General features: G+C 46.5%; 1 protein-coding gene and 1 non-coding gene across 11 annotated transcripts in view; both read right to left on the minus strand.

Moving 5' to 3' along the window:
• The window catches only part of Wdr59 (WD repeat domain 59), a 113,750-nt gene extending 110,042 nt beyond the window's left edge, over positions 1 to 3,708 (minus strand). For 2 of the 10 annotated variants that reach the window (XM_050193379.3, XM_050193378.3), the window contains exons 1-3: positions 3,365 to 3,687; positions 3,010 to 3,059; positions 2,431 to 2,560 (exon numbers count right to left, since the gene is read on the minus strand). In XM_050193379.3, coding sequence (XP_050049336.3) covers positions 2,431 to 2,560; positions 3,010 to 3,059; positions 3,365 to 3,685 — 501 coding nt within the window. In that variant the 5' untranslated portion in view covers positions 3,686 to 3,687. Of the gene's footprint in view, positions 1 to 2,430; positions 2,561 to 3,009; positions 3,060 to 3,364 lie in introns of all 10 variants that reach the window. The other 8 variants (XM_055061858.2, XM_055061859.2, XM_055061857.2 and 5 more) reach the window with 6 other exon arrangements.
• A 15,970-nt stretch (positions 3,709 to 19,678) lies between these two features.
• On the minus strand, positions 19,679 to 19,750 carry TRNAT-CGU (transfer RNA threonine (anticodon CGU)). Its single transcript has one exon. It is a non-coding gene; the product is annotated as a tRNA-Thr (tRNA).
• Positions 19,751 to 26,715: the final 6,965 nt, after the last annotated feature.

The raw sequence follows: 26,715 nt of genomic DNA on the forward strand, positions 1-26,715 counted from the left end.
TAGAATATTTTTGAAATAGTTTTTGAATATTCAACATTGCAAACTGTGCACAATCAAACATGAAATTGAAGCAAAAATGAAGCAAATGTCACTCCTGCCACATGTGGACATAAAGAATGGGAAGTTACCTAGAGCATGCTGTATGCCTAAAGGAGCCCGACATTTACAGTATACCACAATTATTTGCACTCAAATTTCGCGCAGACATGACATTTAGCAATGGGTACTCTGTGGTACTATTCATCGATGCTGCAACTGTGTGTTTTCTTGGGATGAAATCTGAATACACTCGATTGCAACATTACTTGTTATTATAGTGGCACCATCTGCCATTCCACATAGAGAAAATGTGATTCGCTCCACCATTGCTGCAGGGAATGTGCAATTTCATTTCATTCTCAAAAGTATATATATATATATAGTATATGCAGATGCTAACAGGCTGACAAGACTGCTGTTTAAACCTGCATTCTACTAATTCTCAACCACGCATGCTACAAAAAATCCTGCTTATTTGTTAATTATGCTCCATTCAAGCTTTTGATTAGGTGCGCTTCATAATAGGAAGTGTAATGACAGAAACCTAATAATTTAATGCATAGTGGGAAGTCAACATTGGTTTATATTACGGTGAAAAAGGCTGTTCATTATTGAAAAACTATTAGAAAAATATTCAATATTCTGTTCAATTTGCTTTTGATGCTATTGAATTTGTATTAGAGTGAGGCTCAACAGTTACTGTTCACACGCCCTTACCAATTATGCCATGCTGGCATACTACATTAGAGAATATTCCAGAATTCGTGAAACATGAAGCAATATCTCAATTCAGTATGTGAATTCGTTTCTAAAAACGAAACACCATACGCTTGGTTGAAGTGTTCCTTTCCAGCAGTATTCTATACAAACAAAACTAAAAACGATATTTCAGTTCGATTTTTGCAACTGTGTGTGTTATGTAGTCAGAAATATAAATTTTTGTAATACAGCGTTCATTTTGCCACAACTGCCGCTGCTGTAAACACAACTGCTACAACACATTTAACTAGCTAGGCTTACCAGATGAAAAGTTGCATGCATGATTAATAAAAAAAAATTAAAGAGCCATTCCACTCTGTACCTAAGGTGGATGACCAATGAAGCTGTAGCACATCACACAGGGTTAGACAAGGGTACATGTAATAATTTTCATCAATTGGTAATGGTAGTGACGATAGCTTTGTGATTACTGGGATATACTGATTGGTTCAGCAACAGCCTTAGACAGATTTTTGGCCAAAGTTAAACCTATACTCAACTGATGTTGAGTAGTTGAGTGACTTGGATTGGTGTGGCACTTCAAACCAAACTCTTCTAGCACAAACTGAGTGAAACATTTATTGTCTGGTCCTGAAATGTCCACACTGAAGTCTCCAATGATGATCACAGGGATAGTGTCATCACAGCTTAACCTATGGAAACTTCTCGATATTACACTAGGGGGCGCCCGGAGATACATACACAGTGGGTATCACAATTTCGTCTCTCGTTTGTACAATACAGACATCCCCACAGTCAGCGGCATTCTCCTCTCGCAAGTCAAGGGCGTATGGGTGTACATACTTTTCGTCCTTTGTGTACATGGCAAGTGTCATGGCCTCCTGCTCATGAGTCCATGAGCTGTTCACAAACTATTCCAGAATAACCATCGACTTGAAACAATGCATCTTGATTTATTGATTTCATTTATTATTATTATTATTATTATTATTATTATTATTATTATTATTATTATTATTATTATTATTATTATTATTGGAGGAGTATTCAAGCCTGCTTCACCTCTGCCGCAGGTCGGCCCAGGATTGCACTATCTCCGGGATGGATCCACGCTAACCTTTTCATTGTTGACGCACAAACAAAATAATATACAGCTTGACTTCTTTATTTCATTTATTATTATTATTAGAGGTGGACTGCTTGAAGCCTGTTTCACCTTCTGCCGCTCGTGGGCCCAGTATTGCACTATATCCGGGATCAGCCTACGCTCACCTTTTTTATTGTTGACACACAAACACGAAAAATACATGGAACCATAGCCATATACAGCTTCGCTGTAAAAAGGCTCCACATGAAAGAAAATTCACCATGCTACCTTCACAAGTGGCATGCAACTGAAACATAGCAAATGAGATTCCGGCTAGCTTTCAACAAAAGAAGCGCTGACAGTGACAGTGACAGAGGCTAGTGCAGCATAATAATTTGTTTTCAGTCCATGTGAAAGTGGGCAAGACAACTTTTTAACCCATAAGTCCTATGCTGGTGACCACTCTTAAAATAACTGCACAAGAGACTTAAGGCTCGAGTGGAAGACATAATATCCGACGTGTGTCAATATGTATATAAGCTTTGCTCGTTTAAATGGCAGCATGAACAAATGCAGTTACTTACAGCCAGCAAGAATGTGTCTGCAAGATGTGGATTCCATTCTGCAGTGCTTACTTCAAACTTGCTCTGGCGCACACTCTTTTTGACAGTGATATCGGGTGAGTCCAAGTTCACAAGAGCAATATATCGACGCCTGCAGATGTCAAGCAAGATTTGTCACAAATTTCTGAACAAGCAATAACCATGCAGTGAAAATAATCACTTCAAGCTCGAGGTTTCATTTTCAGTGCTCGCCAAGTGAGCACAAATGAGTGTCCAGTATCTTGGCATTATTCCGCCCCCCATCGGGGTGAGGCCGCGGCGGTGGGGATTTGAACCCGCGACCTCCACGTAATCTAGAGTGAAGGTACTTTTTCGGAAAGTCAAACAAGATTTAACATTGCGGCCTTTCTTTTAGTCTCTCTCTCTTTCTTTTTGTTCTGTTTCACGTGAAGGAAAACAACACTTAAATACAAGTAAATCTTACGGTGCACATATTGGACAATTTTTGGCATACTAATAATCTACTAACACTCCCTGCTAAAGTCGCGAATTTATGTCACAGGTAAACTAGTGCTTAAATTATATGTAACCCATACTAACCCTGCTAAAACGGCGTATTGTCCGTCAGGGTCCAGGGCCATCGCAGTAGCCTGCAAAGGAGCCAACGCATTACCAATAACATTACAGCTGTTCGACAAGTTGCTTCTCAGACTGGCTGACAGCTACATCGTCGTTATGAGCGCGTTATCGTTTCCTTTGTGAGCAAGCGCTATCTTCATGTTTTAAGGTAACGGCAACAATTTTGTACTGCGACCTGAGGTTGCAATGTTTACATAAGTAACCAAGCGAGTGCTGTCTGTAAACACCTTATTTCCGACAGCAAAAACTGGGAGGCAAGCAGTATCGCAGGAAGCTCTCTGCATGCAAAAGTTAAACAACAAATTATGAGAAATACCTGCAGATCCTTGTGCTCCGAGACAACATAGGACAAATTCACTGCTGCCATGCTCGGCGTCGGATGAAGCGGCTGTGGGGAAGAGCCGCCGACGCGGCCCTGACGGGGTTGCTCGACCACATCGCGCCGACATCGCATTTCGCCAAATACGCGTTTGGAGCGTGGCTTCGAGGCAGGCATAATGGGCACTTCGCTGTCGAGATGACAGAGGATGCGAATGATCTGTTGCTCACAGGTAGATCGCAGACACGCGGAGACTTCCAAAGGTCCTGCCTCTCCAAGCAATTGTCTCCGAGACCGAGATGCACTTCTGTGGAACATGGAACACCAGATGCCCGCGTGACGCTCGTGCGTACCTGCACGAGGAGTTCCCGGGTCGCGTGCGTGCTGGGGAGTTGTGTTGATGAGAAAAATGAAGACTTAGCGTTTAAGAGCCTGCAGTCAATTCCCACCAGCACGATCTTAAGTAAACATCGTACCTCTCGTACCCCGCTTGGAGAAATTGAGCAAAAGGCACTTTATACAAGGAAACTAGTGAAAACGAAGAAAACATGCTGTACATCTGCTTACTCCTCACCCCCATTTCAATCGTTCCGACCTGCCTGCTCAAGAAAATTGCTAGCTACCTGCGCAAGTACTGATTGTGCATAATACACACGAGATCTGAAATATTGCCTTGGCGTTCTTCCCCTCACCTGGCCCTTGAGCCAGTAACAACCATTAACTATAATCCGATCTGAAAGTGTATTCAGTTGACTTCTGTGCTGGAGAAGAATGAAGTTAGTTTTATATGATGAAGCATATGTTGGCATGATGCAACAAAGAACGAGTGTTTGCGCTGTGCAGGCCATCTCACCGGTGGCAGACGCCCACAACCATAGAGTTTCCTACTAAAAATTTAGTAGGAAGCTATAGGAAATTCACAGAATAAAAATGGGTTGAATCGCATACGGCAGACATTGCCAGCTCCTGACTGGAAGCTTACCGTTATCATTGAAAAGGAAGGTGCACAATCAGCGCATTTTACCAGTGCTGACATATGGGGCAGAGACTTTGAGACTGACAAAGAAGCTTGAGAACAAGTTAAGGACCGCGCAAAGAGCGATGGAACGAAGGTTGCTAGGCATAACGTTAAGAGACAGAAAGAGAGCAGTTTGGATAAGAGAGCAAACGGGTATAGACGATATTCTAATTGACATCAAGAGAAAAAAATGGAGCTGGGCAGGTCATGTAATGCGCCGGTTAAATAACCGTTGGACCATTAGGGTTACAGAATGGGTACTAAGAGAAGGGAAACGCAATCGAGGACGACAGAAGACGAGGTGGAGCGATGAAATTAGGAAATTCGCGGGCGCTAGTTGGAATCGGTTGGCGCAGGACAGGGGTAATTGGAGATCGCAAGGAGAGGCCTTCGTCCTGCAGTGGACATAAAACAGGCTGGTGATGATTATTATGATGATGATGATATAATAGTTACAGGTGATCGATGACCCATTCGGCTTTAAAGTCTGGTCACCTAGCTGGCAAAAGTAACTTTAATTTAATGTCACTGAAGAGAATTGGAGCTCCACAGTAGCCATCAGAGCAACAGACGCTTTTCTGAACTTTGCATGGTTGCCGTGTGACAACAGCAGCATACAGCCGGAACTTTTGCAACTTACTATTGCGCCCGGGTCGTACCTGTGGGTTTGCGTAATGCAGCCTTGGAGCAAGCGACGATGCCTGCTGACGTGCAGTTCATCTGTTACTCAAATTTTACATGCCGGATTTACCAGCGAGGTACTCCCTGGTGCACCCACGTGCAACCGAATTCAACACTACGCCGGAAAAATCATGGCCATAACGTGCAAAAATGACACGACCTGAAGTATTCGCTGACCATTCAACAAGGCCTGCGCCCTTCAAGTATCCTTTAGACGTACCAATTCCGTTCGAATTGTCTTTCATTACATCTGAGTTTTGCATAAATGGAGCTCCAGGCATACTGACCTGCTAGACCACTGGCACCGCTGGCTCATTCGCGCTTAAATTTTTCAGAGCTAGCATTTTTACAACGAGCTTAGTTGATTAACCACGCTTGTTGGCATTACTAACCAGTTTCGTTAACAATAAACGCGGATGGATTTCGTCTGCGACGACGCCACTCGATCAGCACATGTCGACCCGGTCGCAACGGAACGGGCACGCCCCTTGTCACGGCTACGGTGACTGAGGTGAATCATAGCATAGCCACGGCCGCTCAATGGAAACAAGGTGGCATAGCTTTTATAGGAGGCTTTGCCTTCTTAATTTTTTTCCATAGCTGTGATTTTCTCAATGCCATCTCATTGACGTAAGGGGGGGGGGGGGGGGTTGAGAGGGCTTGCCTAGAGTCACTGGAAAAAATAGGCTTGCGCAGAAGTCCCTGTCACATTTTATAGGGAATTATTGTAGTAACATCAACTTTCTTTTGTCGCACCTCATGCGGTGCAAAGGGGCGACCATACCATACCACGGCGGCAGTTCCCCCGTGAAAGTTGTCCATACGCTAGACGCACGCCATCTACGGTGGCGGGAACCGGAAAATTGTAACTGCCACCATGGATCGACGCGACCATTATACTATCTGGCAATGGAACTGTCGCGGATACAGTAGAAAAAGATCCCACTTACATCAACACCTAATTAATAAGGAACATCCTGATGTCATAATGCTACAGGAGCCACACTGTAAGGTCAAATTATCCGGGTATAGATCATTCTGTAGCAGTGTTGCCAGGTCGGACAAGGCGGCGTAGCCCAAAGCTAGAGAAACTGTAGCCCAAATGTAGCCAAGTACAAAAAAGAGCAAAACAAATTTGTAGCCAATATAGCTATTTTAGTTTGTATATACATTTTGACATTCGACTGCGCTAATGCCTTTTTGCACAACCCGTCATAAGAAAAAGTCCGTGACGCTGTGATGGTCGACCCTTGACATCCAGAACAGCGACATCATGCTTGTACACAGAAGACCTTTTTGTTGGCCCCGGAAACTCAAGTTCCAACGAATCGGTGCGGAGGGAGAACGTGTCGAAATGAATATCGAATGTAAGCATGAAAAAAAAAAACAAAAAACTTGGAGGTCGCTTAAAGCGACTGACAACTGGGCAGAATGTGTTGTAAGACATTGATGGAAATGAAAGGATCACGATTTCTAGTGATAGAACCAGGCACGCTGTTCGCAATTGATGTAGGGCTATAATTTTAAATTGGCAAAAAAAATCTCAAAGGCCAGTAAGTGGCGAGGCCTGGCAATGAAATATTGGTACTTCGGATGTAGTCTATGAGATTACTGTAAGTATGCTGGCTGTTATTAAGTGCAACATAATTATTGCTTAAAATTGCGGTTGCTACAATATTAGACACTTGCGCTTTATTCTATGCTTCGGAAATCAAAAGCGCACGCATGGCTACGCCAACACGCTGAACTGCGTGTCACGTGTAAAATCGTCGCTTCGTTTTCAATCCGGTTGGTTTCGCTTTGATTGTTTAACTCCTTCTGTATACCGCACCATCGGACATAGTTATCCCGCTAACGATAGTTTGAAAAGCGGCTTTCGAGACCTTCCGCGCCGCTCACGGACACACTGCGCCATTGGACGCGAATGAGGATAACCACATTTCTGTTTTCTAAGCAGTTAGATTTTTTCACGTCAGGCGGTAATCTTTGAATGCGCTCCGAAGTTCCGCGATCGTCTAAGTAGAAAGCAAAGATGGCTGCCTCCGGGAGCGGTGCGTGCGCTTCGAAAGATCAGATGTCGCGATTCCCGTGGGTCCGCGGCTGATTTTATCAATGGATCGAGCAGCAGCGAGTCTAAGGATGCTGCCTATTCGTCGGACTCTGATAGCAACGACGATACAAAACAGCCCGCCACGCCCTGCTGTAATGCTTGCAGTTAAATTTTGTAGTGGGATACCTGTTCAATGAAAAATTTTGATTTTTTCGAAGATAGTGCCTATTATACAGTAATACGTACATTTTGTATATCTCATAATTTTTGCTAGATATTTTTCTTAGTAGACGCAAGCGTGTCTTTACAGACTTTGTTCAATTTTATCCCACAATCTTGATTCTGGCACTTTGTCTTTTTATGACATACATCTCGTTAATAAAACCTTTATGCGTGAAAAGTGTATTCATTCTGCTTTTTGCTTATGTATTGCGTAAAATATTCAGTGCAGCATTTCTTTCAGAAAGAAATCTGGCGTAATCTACAAAATACACCTATTTTCCCCATGGTAGGGAAAGAGCTAAGTACCAAAGCAGTTGGACAGGAAAAAATGAAAACACGTAGCTATTACCGCAGAAATGCTTAACACTTCGGAAAACATGAATCGCAGGAACGTTGAATTGCTAGACAGAATACTTTGTCACACTTACGGCCGCACTTGTCTCCCACTAACGCCGGCGTATAATCACTACCGCGCTCACCCACCACCGCTGTCAGCAAGCTTTCAGTGAAGGACTACGTCCTCACTGCAGATAAAAAATTCTGATAAAAAATGCTCCATGGCGTGTTCCGCGTTACCACTTCGTGATTAGACACTCTGACCGGTAAGCTTTCCATTGCATTAAAATATAGGTACCATGAAAATTGCTCCTTTGTCCGTTTAATGTTCACCTTTAGGAGTGGAACGCGATACCATTCAAAGATCCCTGACTGCTTCCTACGCTTCCCGGCAACTGCAGCTTATGTTTACTGCATAATGTTTACCTGAAAACGCTGGAGGCGACCGATATGCACGAAGGCAAACTTTCTGGTTCTTTTTTTTTCATCCTACCCTCACGGCAGGCGCCGCCGCTGCCGCGGAGGCAAGTACCATCTAGATGGTGTTGCAAGGGACCGAGCGGGGCGCGCCGCTCTTACATGGCAGTAACCGCTTTTCCTCGTTTTTTCCTGTGTCGCCTGTGCCGCTTAGCACTGCACCACAAAGTCTCGCAGAAAACAGCGACTAGCCCAAACCATCACCCTCCTAATAAGACGTCGAACAGCAGCTCGTAAACGGGTTTGTGTTCGAGGCTCCGCGTAATAAACATGTTTTCTCGTATATTCAAAATACAATTCGACGCTACCATGTCTGCAGGTTGAGCGTAAGTCGTACTTTACGAATTTTCTGCACGTTCTGCTTTGAGAAATTCAATGAGTTCAGTAACGCATACGCGCCAGCCGAAGGGCCGACATGGTTCGGGATCATTTTTCTCACACACACAATGGCATCGACGCCGGATTTTTTGTGACACGGGGCCCCTAAAGCTATCGCGTTAAAAGTTCATCTCGCACGGAAAGGAAAATGGCAATAAAGCTTAGAACGACAGAAAGCTGAGCTAGTTGGTAAGGATTGATTATGCAAAGAAGAGGTGATGCGTGCAGACAGGACACAAGAGTAGAGAAGCGGCGTTCGTGTTGTCCGCTTCTCTACTCTTGTGTCCTGTCTGCACACCTCACCCCTTCTTTGCATAGGCGATAAAGCTTGCCGTCAGAAACGCGGAGTAGGTCCAAAGCTGTGCCCAGCGCCATACTTCAACCAGACGCCTTCACTATGGACACACTGGAGCGTGTCATCCAATCGTGTTTCCCTTCTTTCGTGCTGGCGCCGCGATCGGCCGACTCCATTGCTCTCCGTTTCTGAGCATAGCCATGTTAGTACAGTGTACTGTGAAACACCCTCCACAACTGGGCTCATCCCGATGCCCAGTGATCGGGTGACGGGATAAGACGAAGATGAGACGACGTTGCTGGCGTAAATGTTGGCATGGTGAAGCGCGATGTAAATTTAAGTGCGTCAAGGAGAAAAGCCATCGGCTCAGAGAACGATGCACTGAGGGGGGGGGGGCGGAATTTCGCGCACACACGCACAGCCGCGCCGCCGGCTCAGCCAGTTGAAACATAGCCTTCGAGATTTGTTTCTACTTGATGAGGGTCACTTCTGGAGAGAGGATTCAGGCGTCACCTATAGCCCAAACAAAGCCGTCACAGATTTTCAGTAGCCCAAATATAGCCACGTAGCCAACTCGCCCAAGTCGACGCCAAACATTTTTTTCTGTGGCCAAATTTGGCTATATATAGACAAACCTGGCAACACTGTTCTGTAGTGCCGACGGGGAGACGAGAACTGTCAGCACTCTAGTCAAACGTGTTTATAGGTTTTTTCATCGGGCGAGGAGGATAGGGCGCGCGGCATGGAGTGGCGCGCGGCGAGCCTTTCCTCCTCTCTGGCTTGGGCGATCCGGCGGTGTATACGGTTGTTCAGCATGATACAGGCATTGCGGATGTAGACAATATATTAATCGAGTTAATACCTACCAGAAACAACAATCAAAGTCTATTTCTCCTTAATGTTTATATAACCCAAGAAACAAACGACCCAATTTCCGATTACTTTTCCGCCAGACTCTCACTATCACAGAAGGCAGAGCCTTAGTGATCGGGGGAGGGGGGGGGGGATTTCAATGCTCAACACACGGCATGGGGATACAAATTTGAGAACCCCAAAGGTAGACACCTATGGCTAGACGCACAACAAGAGGGCCTTACCCTCATCACAGGTTCGTCAACACCTACGAGGTGGGGGTCTAGTGTTAGTGTGGACACTGCGCCAGATCTCACCTTTACAAAGAACATTAGGGATGCGAAATGGATTAACACCCAACAGGATTTAGGTAGCGATCACAACGTCGTCGAACTCACTGTTAAAGCAGGGCCACGCGAATCTAAGGGCATACAACTCAAAATTGTAGACTGGAACAAACTCAGGCAAATTCGCAAGAAAAATGATGATGCTATCACGGACATCATGGAGTGGAGCACGCAGCTTAAGCAGGATGTTAGCGCAGCCACACAAGTAATCCCCCAAGACGCACAAATGGAACAGGCAGACAGTAAACTCCTACAGATGTTGGAAGCTAAAGAAAGACTCTTGAGGAGATGGAAAACTCAGAGACACAACAGAACGCTCCGACGCAGGCTGGCCCGGCTTAACAGAGATATAGAAGCATACGCACAACAGCTCTGTAACCAACAATGGGAAGCAACATGCACCAATATGAATAATCATTTAGGATTGTCCAGAACGTGGAACTTTCTCAGGCGCCTTTTGAATCCTGAGGAAAGTAAAGCCACGTACAGACAAAACATAAACAAAATCTTACATGAATATGACAAAACTGAAGCAGCTTTTATCGATGAGATAGCCGCAAGGTATTTATCTCGGGTTAAGCCAACAATTCACCCAGATTACACAGGAACCAAAAACAGACAATTAGACGAAGAGATTAGCGAGGCGGAATTGAGAGCAGCTCTACAAAAGCTTAACACTATACATCCGCGCCGGGACTGGACGGAATAACAAACAAAGCGATCCGAAATATCGATGATGCCTCTCTAGAACAACTTACTAAGTATATGAACGAATGCTGGCAATCCGGTACAATACCACAACAATGGAAAACGGCCCAGATTATTCTAATACCTAAACTAGGCAAGCGGCTACAAATGTAGAACCTGAGACCCATTTCACTCACGTACTGTGCGGGCAAACTCATGGAGCACGTTGTCCTAACGAGACTGACCAACTATCTCGAGGATAACAACGTTCTCCCCCCCCCCCCCCCCCCCTACAATGTTGGGCTTCCGGAGAAATTTGTCCACACAAGATGCAATGCTCCAACTTAAGCATCAAATTATAGATAACACAAGTCGCAACACCAAAGCTATCCTAGGATTGGACCTAAAGAAAGCGTTTGACAGTGTTACCCCCGAAACAATACTAAACAGAATAAATGAGCTAGGCCTAGTCCAGCGAGTATACAGTGTTAAGAATGGCCGTACGGGGTGGCAACGTGCCAGCTTTCAGCCCGCTGCACGTGTTCCAAGCCCACCAGTCGGGGCGCCCTTCCGAGAACTGCGGACGGCCGGCAGCCACGTGGCGCGCGATCAACTCCGGTAATTGGTACTTGGCCGAGCCACCCGGGACAAAGCAGTTCTACGAAGCCCTCTGACGTCGGCACTGAAAGCTGGGCGGTACCGAGAACTGCGGATGACCGGCGGCCACGTGGCGCGCGGTCAGCTCAGGCATGTGGTACTCCGCCGCGCCACCCGAGACGGAGCACAGTTCTACGAAGCCCTCGGTCGTTGACTCCGGAGCCGTTGTGTGTGTGGGCGTAAACGATACTGCGGAACGGCGCCCCTCTGTCGTCGGCTCCAGATCTTGGAATGTTTGAGCCTTTGTGTGTATGGGCTCGAACTTGTGCGCATTAGTGTGTGTGAGCCATAGTGCGAGGCGGCGGCAAGTTTACAATGCTTGGACGAACCTTCCCGACCATTCCTGCTCCGTCCCCGCCGAACGATGACGTCGAACTATGACGTCAAGCGGAGAGCTTATAAGCAGCGTTTGCCGGCTGCTAGGGAGTGCTCGTGTCGTGCTCGTTGTCGGGAGCTGAGTGCTCTGTCATGCTCGAAATGTAGTAGTGAGCTGTGTGCTCGTAAACTGTTCGCTGTATGTTAGTTTTGCGGGCTCCATATGGGAGTCGCGCTAGTCTGCCAATGTATCCTGCTTAAACTGTTAATATGTAAATAAATCCTGTTCACCGAGTTCCTGTCTACGACCTTCATCTCCTTCAAATGGTGGCAGCGGCGAGATAGTCCGACGACTCCTACATCTGGTCGACAGCGGTAGGACTGTCCGACAAATCTTACAACAGTTATATACGAGACTTCCTTACTAACAGAAAGGCACACATTAAAATAGGAGACCTTAACTCAGAAGAACTACAGATTGGAAGCGCAGTTACGCCCCAAGGTTCAGTAATATCACCGATGCTGTTTAACCTGGCTCTTATTGGATTACGAGCAAAGCTACAGGAAATCGAGGGCCTCAATCATATCATCTACGCTGACGATATCACCCTCTGGGTGAGCGATGGCAACGATGGACAGGTTGAAAACACATTACAACGTGCAATTGAAGCAGTTGAACAATACCTAGCAGGAACCGGACTGGCGTGTTCGGCAGAGAAATCTGAGCTCCTCATTTATGCACCATCGCGACGTGGCCGAAAACCACACAGCTACGAGGAACGAAACAATCCGCAAGTTCACCTAACTACGGAAGATGGTACGCCTATAGCCAAGGTTGACAAGATCAGAGTATTGCGCCTCATCATTGAAAGTAACGGCTACAATGGAGAGACCATACGCAAATTAGACAATATAACATCTCAAATCATGCGGCTACCTAAACGAATAGCCAACAAACATAGTGGAATGAAAGAAGGCAATCTGCTTCAACTAGTCCTAGATTTCGTAATAAGCAGAATAGTATACGTGGCATCGTACCTACGATGGTACTCGTCAGAAAAATACAAATTAGAGTGCTTAATCAGAAAAATCTACAAGCAAGCAATCGGACTCTCCATCACCACCAGCAACGATAGACTGTATACAGCTAGGTCTCCACAATACACTGGATGTGCTAATCGAGGCACAATGAATAGCACAATACGAGCGCCTGTCCAAAACTAAAACAGGTAGGCAAATATTGGATCGCCTAGGTATAAAGTATCCTACCAAACATGCATGTTTGGTAAGATATCTACTTGACGCCATGGCGTCAAAGTAGATATGCCCAGACACATCAGAGACATGATAACCATCCCTTCAATGCCCAAGAATATTCATCCTACCCACCATCAAGGTAGACGGGAAAGCAGAGCACGCAGTATACAGAAGAAATTCGGTAATAGCAAGGACACCACATTTGTAGACGCAGCTAGATACAGACACAAGCGCGCCTACACAGCAGTGGTGATAAATTACGAGGGAAAATGCACGACGAGCGCTACAGTCAACATTCTACACGTAGAAACCGCATGAGGAAATAGCTATTGCGCTAGCCATAGCACAAACACAAATGGGCGTAATGATCAGTGATTCCCAGACGGCCATACGAAACTTCGCCAACGGTCGAATCTCCCCAGAGGCACTACGACTCCTAAAATTAGCTAATAACCGCGACAAAAGTGTCGAACTCATCTGGACACCCGCTCACATGCACAGCATACCAGACGGTATCAATGAGGCGGCGCACCGCATGGCTCGAGAGCTTACCGAGCCTCGGTTAGCCCCGCCTCATCGGCTACCGATGAGTGGGAGTGGGAAGATCGAATGACTAGATTTAACTACACAACACCATAGATTGCCGAGGCGCACATTCCCGCCGCCGCACCCAAAATTAAGCAAAAACCAGTCTGTCGAATGGCGGCAGTTACAGACCAGATCCTATCCGAGTCCAGCTATTATGCACCTAATACACCAAGATTTATACACGACGGACAAGTGCAGACATTGCGACCCTAGAGCCACCCTAGAGCATTTCCTATGGGAATGTACGGCTGTAATACAGGATAACGGTGATGCAGCCTCAAACAGCGACAACCTCTGCGCGCTCTGGGAGTCTGCGTTGCTCAGCTCGGACCTGCAGCACCAACTATGGGGCGTCCAGTGAGCCGAGGAAGCCGCCAAGGGCCTACAACTCTTGGCCGAAACCTAGGCGGGGTCCAGGCCCACCCCACCAAATCGCAGGGCGCTGAATAAAGTTATTTGAATGAATGAATGACCGCGGCAAACTGCATGTTTTGAGCCGCTATTTTTTTTTCCGGGTTTCTTGGCGCTCATTTCATGGCAGAAGATGCGCTTAGACAGTTATTGATGCATGTGGAGTGTTAAAATTAGTCACTTGAAAGTAAAGCGGTGGTTTCGGAAGTTTAGAAAGCTAGAAAACCGAGGTCTCCGAGGCTGTCCCACACACAACCGCGGCGGTAGCGGCGTTCGCATGCCCTCTCATGCGCAGTTACGCCTCTTGCGGTGGACACTGGCTCTATATGAAACTGAGGCGGCGGTTTCATGATCACACACACACACACGCACAAAAAAAATGCCATGGAAGGACTGTGATATACTACTATGGATAACGCCACGCATTTCCGTACAAGGAGCTGACACATCCGGTTGCACCGCCATATTGTGTCGGAACACGTAAAGACACGCTGTGACGGACAGCGGGAACATTGGTTCTGCGCTCGCCGATAGTGAAACATTTTCTAACTTTGGCAGTTTGTAAGCTTACGTGCATCGCAATATTTACATCTCACCTTAATATTGACCTGAATCGTTTACAGTAAAGCAATACTAGAATAAGTTCTGAGTACAGCAGATAACTCGTCCTTTTTGCCGCGCTTTCGCTTACGTTTTTTTTTTGCCACGTTTTCGCTTACAAATTTATGAGCGTACGCTCATAAATTTGTTTTAAAAACAAACGCATATGGTGCATGCTTAAGGTATTAGAAGTTGTCATTCAAGAAAGCGTTACAAATAAGCGAAGCTACCGTAGTTATCAAGAAACAAATTGTGCATGTGAAAAGTAAGATTGATAAAGAGCACGTGGCCAAAAACCGTGTTACCATAGAATTCCATACAATAATTACATTAGCATAGACACAATCTCTGAGTGTCAAAAAGCCAGCTCGAGGACGCGGTTTCGATTTCGGTCGCGGCTGCCGAATTTCGATGGGGCAAAATGCAAAAAAACGGTCGTGTACTTAAGATAGGTAAGATAAGAATTTTATTTACTACATAAGTTACAATGTACTTAAGTGGTGGGGATGCCAGTATAACACCCACCTTCGATTTAGGTGCACGTTAAAGAACGCCAGTTGGTGAAAGTTATTTCGAAGTCCCCCACTAAGCTTAACAATCAGATTGTGGTTTTGGCTCGTCAAACTACAGAATCATAGAGATTACTACAATAATTACTAGAGGGAACTCTGGCGCTGCAATCGCTTAGTCACCATGGGAATGATGGGAAGTTATGGAGGGGGGAAAAAATGAGGAGGGAGCTTCGCGCAACGCGATCGAAGTCAAACGTGTCAACTGTTGTGCCATTACCACCAGCCCGGATTCCGAATCTACAAGATGCAGAATTTATCCTGCGAGCGCCCTTTGGACAAACCCGGGGCTGCGCCGAAAGGCACAGCGCCCTAATTCTCCCTTGACAAGTCAAGATGCTGAGCCGTCAGGCAGCGGTGTCCTGCGGAGAGGTGTCGGCGAGCAACATGTCCAAACGTGCCACCAAGTGCCAGACAGCCCGGCGCCGTACCTCCCTTTGCCGGGAGGTCACCGCGCCCGCCAACTTTGAACGGAGTGGCCAGCGCGGTCGCTGGTTGGACCTCTCGGACGACCGTCGAGTGCTGGCTTTGTATTGGGCCGTTTGAGTGACAATGGTTTCTCGGGGCTTATAAGCCGTGACGCGCCGCCTGGAAAACCGGATCCGCCGACCCACCGGGAGCTGAGTGCCGCTCTCGACTGGAGTGAGATGTGTCACGCGTTTTCACCGGACGTCGCCGTGCGGGAACAGTCGCGTTTGCTGTGAGCTCTCGGCCCCCGTGCCGATCCGATCTTGTCCTGTATAATGACCTGTATATAATGTATAAAGTCCCTTTTGTTATTCTCACCGGCGCCTGACTCGGAGTCTTCGCTACCAACGCTCTGTCACGAAACGGGTGACGAGCGCATCGGGACCACCTCAAAGTCGGAATAGCGGTGGCACCGATGCAAAGTCGTAACACAACCCAAGACGTGATCGCACGTCAAAGTGCGCGCTTGGTTTTAGTGTTCCCGCTCTGCAGGCAGAGCCACGGCAGGGCGCTGAACAAGCGCGCACCAAATAAATAAAAATGACCAACCCTTCCCCTACCGGAAAATAGGGGTAAGCGAAGCTTGTTCTGCGTGAACCTGACCTTCGTCACATTTAAAGAACCCACAGTTAACGGTGCCGGATCACTTCGGCCTCCCGCTGCCTCAGCTCAGAATCTTCTCGTTGCTGTCGGATTGCCTGTGCTAAGGCGGCTCTAACGACTGGATCGGCATGCCGACGGCGAGGCATTTTACGCACGAGTTCTCGCCGCCGCTCATCGAAGGCTGCCAGTTCCTCGGGGGAACGCAGAACGCGTGGCCGTCCCATCCGTTTTCAGAGAATGAACTGAACGGAAACGAAGCCGGCGCGGCGCGCGCGAGACCCCTTCCTGCCCTTTCCTTCTCCGGCGGAAGCGGAACGGCTCTGATTGGTTGCACGCGTGGCATGAGCGCGCGCCTATGCAGCTGGAATCCTCGTTAATGACTCACGCTCCGGCGCTGGCGCAGCTGTCAACTCATCAAACCGCCCTTTCTGGCAGGTGCTCTGCTCTGGGAGCTACTGGATTTTTTTGCGTGACCGAAACTTGCGACCCACGCCACCGAAAAGCCATCGGAAACTTGCGAGACAGTGCAAGCTTCGCTTGAAAACTATTGGTGTAGCTACTGGGAACCAAATGTCTCAGTAAATCTCGATTCTTGCTCCGTGATCTCGACACAAGAGGTAACGTCTTGTGCCACCACTGAGCAAAACTATGGGCTTCACTGAGCGTTCGCCTGCCAAGGCTGGCTGGGTGACGCAATGCTCTCTCCTAACGTGCTCCTAACTTTTTCCTTCCTCCATGTGGAAAGTACATGGATTTGTCTGATCTTCGTGCTTGTGGATTCAGACGCTCTTGTGACTTTGTTTGTTACGGTTTATATGCCTTAATTGTCGTTAATTTCAGAGCAACCTATACTTTTCGAAGTGCAGAAGACTGCGAATACGCACAATCGCTGCGAATTGCAACGGTTCAGCTTGTCGAGGTGGCCAAATTGGAACGCGCCAGGTGTCTCAAGGCACTGGCTTGCCCGCGATAAATTCATAAGGATTTTTTTTGTCGCTTGTCCGTGTATGCGTCCGTGGCGTAATAGTTTCAATATCAGGCTTCTGTGCTAGAGGATCCCGTGTTAGAATACTGCCGTCGGACAATTTTAATAATTTTGGTGTATTTATTCATTACTTTGTTGAAAATTACGAATTTACAAAGTCACGAAACCATTTGAAACCCAAAGGACGAAGTTTAGGCAAATACATTTACTTCCCATAATTCCCATGGTGGCTGAACCGCCACAATTGCAACTCCCTTATAGCGAATCCAGCATATCGCACCAGTCCGCACCAGGGCACCTCAACGCGCTTTTTCATGCAATAATCGTTGCCCCAGTGCGTGCCGGGGCGATTTAGTGAATTCGCCATCAGACACTAGTGCCAGAGTTGCCTCTAGTAATTGTTGTATGAACCTCTATCTGCAGAATTTATTATTTCAATATGACGCAATGTATGACCTTTAAAGGGGAGAAGTGGTTCTTGTAGGGAAAGGAGGAAAGCTGGCACTATCTTCTGAAACCCTTGCGGGAGCACGGCTCAGCGCCAGCAGGCGTCATGATATGGGAGTGAAGGAGATAGAAGGAGGGAGAAAGGTAGAGAGTCGCCATGGCAGCAGCGGAGCAGCCCGGCCTGGAAGGCCCAGTGGCTTCGAACGGAGGAGTGGACTGGTGATAGACCATAGGAGGTGGCCCGGCAAAAGAGAAGTTGAGGCGGATCAGGAGGCCCGATGTGGTAAATAGCCGTTAGGCTATTCGTCTTTGAAGAAATTTCCTAGAGTCTCGCCGAGAGCCCCGACGAGTCGAGGTACTCGATGACACTTAGGAAGGCTGGTAGCTGATTACGACTGGGGAAGAGGATGTCTTCCTGTCGTGAACATGGGAGCCCCAGGTGGGAGAACTCCTGCAGAAGTCGACCCCGGTGCTGCAGGTGAGCAGGGCAGGCCAGCAGAAGGTGCTCCAGAGTCTCTGGGTAACCGCAGGAGGCACAGGCTGGCGAGGTGGCTTTCCCAAGGCAGTGCCGGCGGGCTGCCGTCCAGTAGCAGCCAAACCGCAGTCGGAGAAGCAACGAGGTATCCCTTCGTGGGAGGCCGTGCTGTGGAAGAGGCCGTTCCAGGGATACCCGTTTGTCCGGATGGCAGGCGATGGTGTGCCGGCGCAGCCTGTGTCTTGTGAAGTCCGGGGCCGTTACAGCAGAGCTGAGGGGGACGCTTGGGTGGTGGGCGCTCTTTGCGAGAGTGTCTGCCTCTTCATTGCCCGGGATCCCTACGTGCGCCGGTAGCCAGTGTAGGGATAGTGAGCATCCTGCATCCTGAAGGGCCGCCAGTCTTGAGGAGAGCAGTGCAACTCCAAGGCTAGCCTTGTCAGGGCTCTGCAGGCAAAGCAGCGCCGCCTTGGAGTCGCAGAAGATAGCTGCCGGAGTCGTTGGTAGCTCCTCTGCCAGTAGGTCCACAGCAAGGTGGAGTCCTGCTAGCTCTGCTGCGGTAGAGCTTGCATGTCCCGGGAGATGGCACAGCTTGCTCTTTTGTAGGGCCGGTGCAACGCAGGCTGCTGTGGATGAGCCCGTCTCCGGTATCACGGATCGATCGACGAAGATGTGAAGGTGGTCCCCAAGTCTCTCTTGGAGGAGAGAGGCTGCCGTCTGCTGTAGGGCACATGTTGAGGAACGGTTCTTTGAGACACCTGGCAGCTCCGTCGAGATAGGGATTGGTGGTCGGTGTGGTGGGCGAGGGTGTACGGCGTTTGCAGGCGTGTCCCCTATGACTTCCTTATAGAGGCCACACCGCCGTCCTATGTGTGATGCTGGCCGGGAGCGTAGGCGGGTCAGAAGTGCTTGACCATCTGCTGCATGGTGTAGGCGATCAATTTTTCGTAGCCCCTGTTGCAGGAAAAGTAGTGACAGGGGCCAGGTACCTGCCTCAGCAAGAGTGGCGGCCACTTGTGAGGTTCGGGGAACGCCAAGACAGACCCGTATTGTTGACCGGTGCTGCAGCTCCAGTTTCCGCAGGCGGGGTGGGGGCAGTGCCACAAGAGCAGGGCATATAGTAGCCGTGATGTGGCTGCAGCTTCAAAGAGCTGCAGGGCCTACCTGGTGGTACAGCCCTGTCCACGGGCAAGGAGCTGTGAGATCGCCTTGCGGACCTGTAGCGTCGGGGCGCACAGGGCATTGGACCTTTAAAGGGGGCACTAAAGGCAAATAGTAGGTCAAGCTGAAGTGATAGATTAATCCTCGAGGAAGCCTAAGACGTCAGTGTTATAGCAAATACAGTTTTAGTTATAGAGAAATTGAGGTAAATGTAGGACACGATTTGCGACTCACCCGCGACATTCAAATACTAGCCCGATGACAAACGAGAAGAAAGGGGGTTAGCGGAGGGGCCCGATATTTATTAATCATAGCATAAGAGGCCAACAATCAAAGACACCAAGGACAACAACAAAGGGGAAATTACGTGTACTTACTAATTGAATTAAATAAATTATAAATGAATGGAAATGAAAGTGGAGGAAAAAAACAACTTGCCGCAGGTGGGGAACGATCCCACGTCTTCGCATTACGCGTGCGATGCTCTACCAATTGAGCTACTGCGGCGCCGTTCGCCCATCCACTTTCTGAGGTATTTATGTGTTAGTACTATAACTAACCTTGGGAGTGTTCATCAGCGAGACGTGGGAGCGTACCCCACCTGCGGCAATTTGTTTTTTCATCCACTTTCATTTCCATGAATTTATAATTTCTTTATAATTCAATTAGTAGGTACACCTAATTAGCCCGATGACGAAGGCACTCGTCATTTTATTGTTCGGCCACCAGTACTCAACCTCGCATAATAAAAGGATAATTGCATTGCATTATAAGACGAAAAGAAATTCTACTTTCCCAGTTCGATTCGATGTTTAGAAAAAAAGAACTCATTAACGTTACTGTGGCTGTGGCGAAAATGCGAAAAACACCCGTGTACTTAGATTTAGGTGCACGTTAAGGAACCCTAGGTGGTCCGAATGTCCGGAGTCCTCCGTACGGCGTGCCTCATAATCAGAAAGTTGTTTTGGCACGCAAAACCCCATAATTAAATTTTTTTATTTGACGTTACTCTTGACAACGACTTGGGCGGTCGCAAGTAAAGTGTACTACAGGCTTTCCCGCTCAAAGTAATCCAAGTGCCAGCTATTTTAGTTCAAGCGCCAGTCAGTTTAATTCAGGTGCCACGCATTTAATCCCAGTGTCAAACAATTTAATCTACGCACCACGTATTTTAATCCTAACGCAAGTGAATTTAATCCAAAGTAAAGATGCGTTTGCGGAGGTGTTCTAGGAAGTTCAAAATAACGACGAAATGTTATGATTTTGCGCCGACCAAAAATAACTGAAACGTCTTCTTGAAGCACGTTGTCATGTGACGACAAAAATGCCTTTCCCGTGCGGTTTATCATCGAAATAATGCACTGTTATGGACATTATAATATTGCCATGAACAGGTCATGCGAAACGCAGCTATTTGAGGATTTTGGTGGCATGTATTGAAATTAAGGGGCATCCAGCAACAAACCGTTGATTTCTAAAACTGATAAAATCAGGCTGGAAAGAGCGTCACGTGACATCTTATCATTTTGTTTTCTACAAGCCCCGTTCATATGGATATCAAATGAATGAGCTTCGAACAATCTCTGCGACTATAACCACGTAACACATCCAAGATCACGTAGGAGAGGGTGTCACGGAATGTTACGTAACATTCGCCAGCCTATTTCTGATTCACAACCATATTGACACGGACATCAACCGATCGGATTCGAATTAGGTCTGTGATATTGGAGTAAGGAAAAAGTTAGGAGGGAGAGTCGCGCAACGCGTTTGAAGCCCGAGTGGGGTGGCCCAACACGTGATCGCACGTCGAAGTGCGTGGTTGGTTTTAGTGTTCCCGCTCTGCAGGATGAGCCATGGCAGGGCAGCCGAACAAGCTCGCACAGAATAAAAACTGCTGGCATAGCTAATGGAAACCAACCGTCTCAGCAAATCTCGATTCTTGTTCTGCGATCTCGACGCAAGAGGTCACGTGTTGGGCCAACACTGTGCAAAGGGCTGGTTTCACGGTGCGTTCGCTTGCCAAGGCTGGCTGCATGACGTAATGCTCTTTCCTAAAATTTTCCTTCCTCCATGTCTGGGATTGTACCTTTGTTGGAACCACATGTTGGAAAGTTGTAACAGAAACCGAAATTGCGGCGGTTTCAACACTGTGTTGTAAACATGTGTTAAAACTGCCGCAATTTCGGTTTCTTTTACAAGTTTCCAACACATGGTTTCAACACAGTACCTACGCATACCACTCAGACCACGTGGTAAAGGATGTCACGTGAGCTAGCGTGACTTTCAGAAGCCCACATGTGATTCACAAATGCACTGACGCGAGTGTCAAACGATTGGGAATCGCATAAGCTAGGCGATGGTACGCACGTAGGAACATCAAACCACGTGAGAAAGGCTGTCACGTGACCTCAAGCATCTTTCGCTAGCCCATGTGTGATTCCCCACCATACTGACATTTATATCAAACGATCGGGCTTCGAACATGCTCTGCGATGGTATACTCACGTCGCGTACTTCAGACCACATGAAAATAGTAAAGTGACATCTCGTAACGTTAGCCAGGCCATGGGCGATTCCCAACCACGCAGACATGGATATCAAACGAACGGGAAACTCAAAAGCTATGCGATGGTACCCATGCAGCGAACGTCAAATCATGTGAGAAAGCGTGTCACGTGACCTCACGTATCTTTCGCTCGCTCATGTGAGATTCTCAACCATACTTACATGGGTACCAAACGAACAGACTTCGAACAAGCTCTCCGATGGTACACACGTTGCGCAAATCAAACCACGAGGAAAAAGGTGTCACGTGACTTCACGTAACTTTCGCCAGGCTCACGGGTCATTCCCAACCATACTGACATGGATACCCGAACGGTTTACGCCATAGAGTTTCTCACTATATTACCTAGAGGGAAATCTGGCGCTGCTGGGTTGGGGTATGCATAGCAATGCCTATATAATGTGACTTCGGATTGGCATCGTTCTGGGAGAGCCAGGACACCTTGAAGACGCACCTGGCAAGCACCGTTCGGTCTCTCACAATGGTTCATTCTCTACTAAAACAGCACGTAAAAAGTTGTTTGAGCTTTATTATTACACAAAATTATTTTGTTTAATTATGAGAACTTGTTATTGCATGTTCAATTATATGAAACGTAAGAAGTATCAGCGGGCCGCTAAAGTTGCAGGACAGACGACAAGATTCGCAATCGCTTTGGGAGAGTTTGTCGTCTGTTCTTGCTTTTCTTCATTTGGTTATGCATTGTAGGTAAGTAAACTGTATTGGAAGATGTAATATTGGTGAATGAGAACCTTTTATGAAGTATTTACTGTGCGAACGCGTTATTTGTATAGCCATATCCATGCTTTAGGCGAAGCCTCTTACAACACCAGCCAACACAAGCTTCGCAGACACATATAAACTCTTAAACAAATGTACACCCTTTGAGGTGTATATTTGCCACACTACAATAATCGTTGTCTGTCTTGCTTGCGTTTCCTTTCTTGAAAACCCTGCGCTCGCTACTTTCCTGTCGAGAATGCTTTGTCATGTTGATAACGCGCATGCTGTTCATGGCTGGGAAGTACCGGGCTCGCAGCGTTAAAGAAAGGAAATGCGAACGACTCCTATAGACGGTGGCGCCAGATTTCCCTCTAGGTGTTATAGTGAGAAGCTCTATGGCTTACGCCAGTTGACTAGGGTGTACTGTAGTCAAGTGCTTGATCATGAGCAGCTGCACTTGACTGTACTTGACCATGAGCAGCTGCAGCAACAAATCCAACGCTTTGTCTTGGCTCGGTTTCTCCATGCGTGGCCGCGCGTTCGCGCTTCTGCGCAAAAAAAAAAAAAAAAAAAACCGTAGCGTCGTCTGTCGGGCGCCGTTTTAATCACAAACGGCTGTTAAGGGCGGGGATGGTTATGCAACGTCACCACTCCCCCGCTTGGGAGCGGGTGATTTGAATTGCGCTGAAGGTATGCGGGCCCTTAAGTGGAAGCTTTAGCTCGGGCCCAGCTCCGACGCGGCCTATTCAAATACATGTAAAACGCAAAAACGCTTTTCTGAGATAACCACTGGACCGATTTTAATGAAATTTGTTGCATTTGAGGGAGAAAGTTAAATTCTAGTGACTGTTGTAAGTGTAATTTCGATTTAGGGCCTGAATATTGTGAAATTCTTTTTCAAAAATTCGAAAGCTCGAAAAATATAGCAGCACGAAGCTTATAAATTAATAGCTCTGCATCAAAAACAGATACCGGGGTTTTGTAAGCGGTATCCATTATATCATTCAAAGCGGACAAATTCAATATGTCAATTTATATCTTACGTGAATTTGTTACGTTGTGTACCAGGGTTCTGCAAAAGCTGTATTTCCATATTACTTCATTTTTTAAGAATTATATGTAACATATCAATTTTGTCCGCTTTAGATGTACTATCATATGCAATTCACGAAATTGTGATATCGTTTTTCTTTGCTGAGTTAGAGAGTTGTAAACTTGATAGTCTCGTTTTCTGAAAATTTTCGATTTTTACCAATTTTAAATAAAAACTGGACTATCTAAACATTGCAAGCGATCAGTCACTAGATTTTCAGTTTTTCTTTTAAATGCAACAAACCTCGTCAAATTTGGTGTAGTGTTGGTCGAGAAAAACGAATTCCCCTTTTACGTGTATTTAGATAGGAGAACCCGAGCTTCCTCTTAACGAAGTCTTTTTTTGGCACGAAAGAAGCGTTGCGAGGTTTCTGGAAGGGTACTTTAACAGTCCGCGTTGACTTAATATATGCATTAGTGTCCCTTTTTATAAATTAACACCGTCGTTGCAGACATCTAGCGCGAAGTATAAGCCCATGCGTTTGTCTTGTGAACATTTCCTGGCTGTAGTCTAGCATAGTAGTTCCTGCCTAGATCATCATCACCACCACCACCACCACCACCACCACCACCACCACCACCACCACCACCACCACCACCACCACCACCATCATCATCATCATCATCATCATGATCATCATATTCATGTCCACTGCAGGACGAAGGCCTCTCCCTGTGATCTCCAATTACCCCTGTCCTGCGCCAACCGATTCCAAGTAGCACCCGCAAATTTTATAATTTCGTCACTCCATCTAGTCTTCTGCCGTCCTCTACTGCGCTTCCCTTCTCTTGGTACCCATTCTGTTACCTTAATGGTCCAACGGTTATCTAGTCTGCGCATTACATGACCTGCCCAGCGCCATTTTTTTCTCTTAATTTTTATTAGAATATCGTCTATGCCCGTTTGCTCTGTGATCCAAACTGCTGTCTTTCTGTCTCTTAAAGTTATGCCTAGAATTCTTCGCTCCACTGCTCTTTGCGCGGTCCTTAATTTGTTCTAAAGCTTCTTTGTCAGCCTCCAAGTCTCTGCGCCGTATGTCAGCTCCGGTAAAATGCACTGATTGTAAACTTTCCTTTTCAATGATATCGGTAAGCTCCCATTCAGGAGCTCACGATGTCTGCCGTATGCGATCCAACCCATTTTTATTCTGTGAATTTCCTTTTCATGGTCCGGGTTCCCTGTGATTAGTTGACCTAGGTAAACGTACTCCTCCACAGACTCTAGAGGCTGACTTGTGATTTTGAATTCTTGCACCCTTGCCAGGTTATTTATCATTATCTTTGTCTTCTGCATATTAACCTTCAGTCCCACTCTTACACTCTCCCTGTTAAGGTCCTCAACCATTTGTTGTAACTCGTCTGCATTGTTGCAGAATAGAACAATGTCATCGGCAAACCGAAGGTTGTTGAGGTATTCGCCGTCGATCTTTACTGCTAAGCCTTCCCAGTTTAATAGCTTGAATACTTCTTCTAAGCACGCAGTGAATAGCATCAGAGAGATTGTGTCTCCTTGTCTGACCCCTTTCTTTATAGGTATCTTCCTACTTTTCTTGTGTAGAATTAAGGTGGCTGTGGAATCTCTGTAGATATTTTCTAGTGTATTTACGTAAGCGGTCTGTACTCCTTGATTATGCAATGCCTCTATGACTGCTGGTATCTCTACTGAATCAAATGCTTTTTCGTAATCTATGAAAGCCATATAGAGAGGTTTATTGTACTCTGCGGATTTCTCGATAACCTGGTTAATGACATGGATGTGATCAATTGTAGAGTAACCTTTCCTGAAGCCAGCCTGCTCCCTTGGTTGACTAAATTCCAGTGTTGTCCTTATTCTATTGGAGACTGTTTTGGCAAATATTTTATATAATACTGGGAGTAAGCTGGGAGTAATATAAGCTGGGAGTAATATTTTATATAATACTGGAGTAAGTTTTCTGGGACCCTTGCAGTCGATAGACACTTCGTATAGAGAGCAGCCAGTTTTCCAAGCATTATGTCTCCTTCATCTTTAATTAAATCGACTGTTATTCCATCCTCTCCTGCCGCTTTTCCCCGTTTCATGCCTTGCAAGGCCTTTCTGACCTCATCTCTAGTTATAGGAGGAGTTTCTGTATACTGTTCATTATTGTTTTGAATAGGGCGCTCCTGAGTCGTCTGGGTACTGTAAAGGTCAGTATAGAATTCTTCCTCTGCTTTTACTATATCTTCGAGATTGCTGATGATATTACCCTGCTTATCTTTTAGTGCATACATCTTGGTTTGTCCTATGCCAAGTTTCCTTCTCACTGATTTCAGGCTGCGTCCATTTTTTACAGCTTCTTCAGTCTTTCTCACGTTATAATTTCTAATATTGCTTATTTTCGCTTTGTTGATCAGTTTTGACAGTTCCACGAATTTTATTTTATCTCTTGAGTTTGACACTTTCATTCTTTGTAGTTTATTTAGTAGGCCCTTTGTTACTTGGGAGAGCTTGCCTACTGGTTGCGTTGGTGCCTTGCCTCCCACTTCAATTGCTGCCTCTGAAGGCAGCCTCGTTACGGTTTCATTCATTACCTCTATGTCATCATCATCATCTCTCTGTTCTAAGGCTGCATATTTGTTAGCAAGTACCAGCCTAATTTATCTGCTTTTACCCTTACTGCTCTAAGTTGACCTGTTTTTTCTTGACCAATTTTACTATTTCTCAGTTTAAATTGAGGTGGATCCTGGCCCTCACTAACCTATGATCACTACATTTTACGCTACCTATTCCTTGAACATCCTGCACTATGTTGGGATCGGCAGAAAGTATGAAATCAATTTCATTTCTTTTTTCACCATTAGGGCTTTCACAGGTCCATTTTCTGTTGCTACGTTTCTTGAAAAAAGTGTTCATTATTCTTAGCTTATTCCTTTTTGCGAATTCTACCAGCATCTCCCCTCTAGCGTTTCTAGAATCGACACCGTAGTTGCCAATTGCCTGTTCACCCGCCTGCTTTTTCCCCACTTTTGCATTGAAGTGCCGCATTACTACTGTATACCGCGTTTGCACTTTTCTCATCGCTAATTCAACATCTTCATAAACTGATCTACTTCCTCATCGTCGTGA

This window comes from Dermacentor andersoni, chromosome 1 (assembly GCF_023375885.2).
Source record: "Dermacentor andersoni chromosome 1, qqDerAnde1_hic_scaffold, whole genome shotgun sequence".
NCBI lineage: Eukaryota > Metazoa > Arthropoda > Arachnida > Ixodida > Ixodidae > Dermacentor > Dermacentor andersoni.